Source organism: Protobothrops mucrosquamatus, unplaced genomic scaffold (assembly GCF_001527695.2).
Source record: "Protobothrops mucrosquamatus isolate PMUCROS unplaced genomic scaffold, P.Mucros_1.0 scaffold_97, whole genome shotgun sequence".
NCBI classification, from domain to species: Eukaryota; Metazoa; Chordata; class Lepidosauria; order Squamata; family Viperidae; genus Protobothrops; species Protobothrops mucrosquamatus.
The window spans coordinates 221,567-228,681 of record NW_015386173.1 but is presented as its reverse complement, the minus strand read 5'-3'; the positions used below and the strand labels follow the sequence as shown (position 1 = coordinate 228,681).

The window sequence follows — 7,115 nt, the reverse complement described above, 5'->3', positions numbered from 1 at the left end:
GCAGCGGCAGCAGGAGGACGGGGAAGGGGCGCGGCTGCCCGGGCCAAGGTGGGGCCGGGTGGCGAAGGGCCGCGGCGGCAGCGGCAGCAGGAGGACGGGGAAGGGCCGTGGCTGCCCGGGCCGAGGTGGGGCCGGGCGGCGGAGAGCTTATATCGGCGTATAACACGCACACATCATTTGCCCCCTATTTTCAGGGGGAAAAAGTGCGTGTTATACGCCAATAAATACGGTATATCACTGTCAACCAGTGGCCATCCTGCCCATTTGAAACCTCCAGGGAGGAAGAGATCCACTGTTCTCAAGTCCCTTCCTTCAGTTCAATTGAAATTTGCTAAAAATGCAATGGAGGGACTAGCTTTTGAGGCTTCCTTTAAAATACCTCAAGACACTACAAGTCACTGGATATACAGTCCTATGTAGATACTGTAGTTTCATTGATTGAGACACCAAATTATGATTTATCATAAAAATTACTGTCATTAAACATGAATTTACTTTTAAGAACCTCTTCGGGTTGTTTTTCTTCATAGTGAAGTTTCTTTTCTGGACTTGTACACAACAGCCGCTATGAAAAAAAGAGAAAAAAATCTCTTTCAACTTTAACAGTATCAAAGCCTAGTACACCTCTATTTGAAAGCAAGCATGCTGCTGAATAAACTGCAGAAGAATAACAACAATAATATACTGTTATCTTGTCTCTAAAGCAGGGCAAGAAGCATGGTGACCACGGGAAATGCACTCTTGCTAACTCTCTTAAACCCTATGGGAATTTTAAAAAATTAATGTGGGAGAAAGCAAGAGTGACAAGACACATCTTCTGCATGATTTGCCTTACCTGGAATTATTTATATATATATTTAAATTACAAAAGAGCTAAACACAGAGCTTCAACAGAGTGAATGGAAGTGAAATGAGAAGTGACTGTGATGATGCTGGACAAGAGGAATATTTCAATTAAACAAATGAATTAGAAGCTGGAATACTTCAAAACAAAGTGCATGCAGCATATACATATGCTGTACTACTAAAACTCTTTTGTCTGTAACCTTTAACTGGGCAAAATAGTGCACCACACGGCAACAAGTTTTGAACTGAGGTATCTCAAATGAGCTAACTTACAGAATAAGTACAAAATTGGGGAACAAGGAAACGCACAGGGTTGAAATTTGGCCAATCTGTGGTCACTTTAGTGCTGTCATGCCACTGCCCAGAGGTTCAGTAGACTGGTCCTTCCTTTGGCCATTGGAGATTATCTAGACTGGCCCAACCATGGCCCTCTGGAAACTGAGTAGATCAGTCAGCTATGGTTAAGCTGGTTAAGCTCCCACTCTTATTGCTTATTTGCTCTTGGTCATTCAGTTTCTGTTCAGGTAAGGAAATATCTCTAAAATGGGTCACAGGTTGTTTAGGTTTTTTTTTAATTTACAAGCATCTATATCTACATTCTATAAAGCTGTTGCTGGACTGCAAAAAATTTTGTGCTACTTTCCATATGTTGGCAAGCAACTAGGTATGGAGTCTATATTTCAAATAAGGGGCAGACATATAGGCATGGGCAGACTCCCCCAACAAGAATCAATCCAATTTAATCAATGTTTCAAATGTTCTTAATTTCAAACATTCATTTTCTTCTAAATTAAGTACAAACAATTTTAAACAAGTAAACATTTCAGAACAGCAATGTACCTCATCAGTTGCTGTCTCCATGCTTGGTTCCATACTTTCAAGTGGAAGCACCACTTTAATGTCTAATGAAAACAATTTAAGCAATTATAATACAATGGTTACAATAGGTTATAACCTCAAAATTAGCTAGCAACTTTACCCTATACAGATGGCTGAATAAAGCAAATTTTAGTAAATTATTTTTTTCTGAAATTTACCTGGAAACAAAATTAGGGGTTTTGGTTTTGGTTTCAGAGATAATCTAAAATTAGAATATATTCTTCAGGACCCAATCTGGGTGTGGCTAAAAAGCCACACACATCAGGCACCATATAAATACCACATACAGAATAGCCCAAAGCACACATTCTGCTAGAGAGGATGGGCTCCATCATGAGTCTGAAAGCTTGGAAGTCTAAACCTCTGGTCCCGCTGATCAACCTAGATTGGATCCTGCAACATTATCCTGGGACATGTATATTCACCTTCATTTGTGATAGAATGTTATTCTGTTTTACTATTTTCAATTAGATTATAGCTTGTTTAAATTTAATAATTTTAATATTTATATTTAATAAATATTCAAAATTTGATAGGAAAGCTAAACTTATAATGAAGAAAAGTCACTACAACCTCTCTAATTTTCCATTAGATTCTGAAATGTATTATGGCAGAGACAGGCAATACCTCTTTTCATTTATTTATTCAGTTTTTGAAGTTCATTATGAATTTGCTTATAATATTTTAAATGCACATTACTATTAATATAGTAACTTTTAGAGTGGCAAACTAAGATTATTTTTTAAAGCTGATTTATTTATAGCTATCAAATTATAATAATACATTTGTTTTCTAGTTAGAATAAAGGCATCATTATAATAAAATCACTTCGACCTTTATTAGTACAGTTGTGCAAGAATAGATATTTTTGAATGCCTGTGCCTGAGCAGAAACATAGGTGTTTCTGTTGATTTGGTCTCTGCCTGGAAGGAAATTAGCTGTTTAGGCAGAAATGGATTGGATAAGAGGAAGAAGAGTGCAGAGAACCCATGGCAACTGAAGATATGGAGATTCATCTGTTTTTGCCTTCTCTCCCCACAACAGCTCCCACATATCCCATCAGCCCTACCCCATTCCCCATCAGTCCTATCTTATTTTCCTTAATTCTAAGATCAGATTAATTATCCATATTTTGCCAAGGTTGTTTCCCCTCTAACTCTCTTATTGAATGAAACAGTTTGTGATGTTGTAATATATGAACAGAATAAATTTATTCACATTCTACTCCTTTTTGTCATTTTAAACAATATCTATTTTTCTAGTTGCTTAATGTTCTATACAATATACTATACTCTATACTTTAGGGAACAAACAGGGTGAACTTGAAATATTAGTACATTGAAGGCAAGTATGATATAGTTGCCATTACTGAAACTTGGTGGGATGAAACTCATGACAGGAAGTACTGATGGAATGATACAAACTATTCAAAAGAAACAGATTAACAAGAGGAGGTGGAGTTGCATTACATATAAAAGATCACTACAGCTCTACACAAATACACAAAACCAAGGATGAAAACCTCCTAGAATCCATATGGATCAATATACAGTAAAAGAAAAAAATGACATTGTTATAGGAGTATATTACAGGTCACCCAACCAAGGAGAAGAAAGATGAACTCTTTGCTAATCAATCAACAAATGTATGTAGGAAATACACCACACTAGTAATAAAAGACTTTAACTACCCTGATATCAACTGGGAGACAAACTCTGCTGCAAGTGGGAGATAGAACAGATTTCTAACCAACTTAGGTGACAATTTAGGAGGGAACTAGAGGAAAAGCTATACTGGACCTAATTCTTACTAATCAAGAAGAAGTAATAGAGGGAGTTGAAGTTGCTGGAATCTTGGGCGAGAGTGATGTCATATTGGAATTCAACATAATGCAAACATAAGCAATTGTTTTAAACTTTAAAAGAGCTGATTTTAACAAACTCAGAGAGACCCCAAGCAAAAATTCATGGATAAAAATCCTAAAGGGGAAAACAACTTAAGAAGCATGGGAAATACTGAAAAACATTATCATAAAGCACAGTCCAATACAATACAACTGAAAAAGAAAAACAAAAAATCCAAGAAGAAAACAGCATGGCTGCACAAAGATCTCTCTGATAAACGGAAAGAGCAAAAGGATCAGTACAAAAAGTGGAAAGAGGGATACATAACTAAGGCAGAATATCAGAAGATAATCCGAATCTGCAAAGATGAAGTCAGGAAAGCAAAGAATCACAATGAACAAAGACTTGCAATAAAAGTAAAAGATAAAGTTTCTTTCAACATATAAATAACAAGAAAAAAGTCAAGGAAATAGTTGGTTCACTAAAGAGAGAAAATGGCAAGTAATTAACAGGCAGTAGAGAGAAAGCAGAGCTGCTTAACTCATTCTTTGCATCAGTCTTCATGCAAAAAGTATCTATAGGCCAACCTGTTCTATCCCAGCCTATGGCCGTCCTTGTTAAAGGCACAAGGACAAAATCCCTTTTGAGAAAATAGGCTGGAGACTCAAAAGAAAACAAACCCCTTTTAATATGGGTAACAAACCTGCCAAATAGTCCAGAAACAAAAGCAGCAAAACACAATCCAAATGGAGGAAATTGTCCACACGAAACACAATGCAAAACAGAGAAGTAGTCACGGCAATACTAACAGAACATGATCCCATGAAGTAATTTGCAACAGTTGCCTTCAGCAACCAGCACCGCCCACAAATTCCCCTTTTGTAATTCAGTCCTCAAGGCGTGGCTTCTCAGTGCCTTCTCTGGAGTTGTCCCATTGCCTCTTTCTGGTTTACTCTCCTAGCTTGTCTTCGTTTGCGGGCATCTCTCATTTCCGACAGCTGTGCATCCTCCAAGTCTGACTCATCCTCCCCACGCAGCTGCATCTCATCCTGAACACGATTGGAGGGGCCAGGCTCCTCACTGGAATGTGACTCTTGTAACTCATCAGAGCCCTCCCTCCACCTCCTCCTCCTCAGATTCCCCGGACTCAGCTGTTGGGAACACAGGCTGGCACGGAATCACGACACAACCTACTAAAAACATAACTATAACATACAGACTAGAAATAAAAACTAAAATAACCAAGAAAATGATAAGAGACTTGTCTGACCTTGATGAATATAAACCACCAGGACCTGATGATTACATCCCAGAGTTCTGAAGGAACTGGCAGATGTCAGAACCATTGTAACATTGTCAAGCTATGAACCCTACTGCCTTTAGGACCGCTGCGTGCTTCTAGCTTGCCAACAGATGCGGGTTTCATAAATCTAGATTGGACTATTTGGGCTACTGTGTGTCGTGCAAAGGGAAAGAGATGGACCTGGGGAAGGTGAAGTCCATCTTGAAGTGGCAAGCCCCTCGCACCTGCAAGCAGCTGCAAAGTTTCTTGGGGTTTGCAAACTTTTACCGGCAGTTTATTCCCTCCTTCGCCAAGATTGCTCTACTGATCACCAAGTTGCTAAAGACCGGAAAAGAGGGGGAGAAGTCCCAGTCAAATCAGTTGTGGAACTGGACAATGGAATGCCAAGCGGCGTTTGAGAAATTGAAGGGGTTGTTCGCCACTAAAGCACACAAATCCTGAAGAACCTTTTGTGATCCAGATGGATGCCAGTGATGTGGCCGTGGGGGCTGCCATCCTCCAATGAAACACCAAAGGGGATTTACAGTTGTGTGCATACACATCCTGCAAATGGAATGAAACAGAATGGGAATGGGCGGTGTGGGAGAAAGAGACTTTTGCAGTACGATGGGCGTTGCTAACTTGGAGACAGTTCCTAGGAGGAGCAAGGTCCCCTTTGAAGTTTGGACTGATCACAAAAACCTAGAGGCTTTGACCCTCCCCCCGCAAGCTTTCCTCTAAGCAAGTCAGATGGGCGCAGTACTTCAAAAGATTTGATTCTGAGTTGAAGTACATCATCCTGGGGGGAAAAAACTTCTTAGCTGATGCCCTGTCCCGCATGCCTCATTACAAAAGCATCTGGCAGGAGGTGGTGATTTTGGTCGTCTCCGACAGGCAGCAAGCAGCGCAAGCAACAACCAGATGGCAGGAGAAAAAGAGTTCACCCCCCCACCGACGAGTTCGCACAGTTGAAGCAAGAGCTGCAAACTGATGCATGGTTTGAGACTCATCAGAAGGAGTTGACCATGAGAGAGAAGTTGGCATGGTAGGGGGACAAGTTGTATGTCCCAGACCACCTGTGACTGCAAGCCCTACAATGCAGTCACTACGCTAAGCAAGCAGACCCCTTTGAGTTCCTGAAAATGCTGCATCTCGCTAGTCATCAGTTCTGGTGGCCAAAGATGAAAAAAGACATTGAAAGCTATGTGGGGAGCTATACTGTGTGTGCGGCCAGCAAAAGGCTACCAGAAAGAGTCCAGTGTCAACTCTACAAATGAGCATGGCTGAAGCCATTTTCCCCGCTCATTATTGGTTGCCACATAGAATGGAGGGAGGGGGGTTGCCCAAGTGCTTCGCTAGTCTAAAAGCATACATGAGAGGAAATTTGATTTATATGAATAATGTTCATTGGCGTAAACAAGTGCAAAAACGTAAAGAGTTGGAGGAAGAGATTAAATTGAAAGAACAGGACTTTATTTTGAATCCACTGGATAATAATTTAAAAGTATCCATTACTCTGCTTAGGGAACAATTTAACATGTTAATAGCAGCTCAGACGGCAACTAGTTTAAGGTATATGAAATATAACACATTTTCTAATGCAAATAAACCAGGAAGGTGGTTGGCCTATCAATTACGAAAGAAGCAGAAATCAAGAATTATAGAGAAAATAGATTATAATGGTAAAATGACATCTCAACAAAATTTGATTAAAAAGAGTTTTTTGGATTTTTATTCTAAGTTATATGCTTCTGAAAAATTACAAGATGAACAAATAGATAATTACTTACAGGAGGCACACTTTCCTAGATTGTCAGATAATCAAAGGGAAAAAATGAACTGCCCAATTACATTGGAGGAGATAAAGGGGGCAATTAAACAATTAAAACTTGGTAAGGCACCAGGTACAGATGGATTTACAGCAATTTATTATAAGATGTTATCGGAAGAAATGATAGAACCATTAAGGGAATTGTTTAATAGTATTTTGTTGGGTGAAGTGGTACCTCCTTTCTGGAGAACTGCTTTAATATCTTTAATACCTAAGGAGGGTCAGGATTTGACCCAACCTAAGAATTATAGACCTATATCTTTATTGAATACAGATTATAAGATTTTTTCAAAAGTACTGGCAAATAGATTAATGCAAGTGTTGAATCAATTGATTCATAGTGATCAATCAGGATTTATAACTGGAAGATATATGAAATATAATGTAAGACAAATTATTAATTTAATTGAATATTTGGATAAGAATAATCAAA

At 39.0% G+C, this 7,115-nt stretch overlaps 1 protein-coding gene across 1 annotated transcript in view; it reads right to left on the bottom strand.

Moving 5' to 3' along the window:
* BOD1L1 (biorientation of chromosomes in cell division 1 like 1) overlaps positions 1-7,115 on the bottom strand; it is a 191,747-nt gene that overhangs the window by 50,180 nt on the left and 134,452 nt on the right. Inside the window, exons 14-15 of the mRNA XM_015814955.2 lie at positions 1,687-1,748; positions 496-565 (exon numbers count right to left, since the gene is read on the bottom strand). Coding sequence (XP_015670441.2) covers positions 496-565; positions 1,687-1,748 — 132 coding nt within the window. The remainder of the gene's footprint in view (positions 1-495; positions 566-1,686; positions 1,749-7,115) is intronic.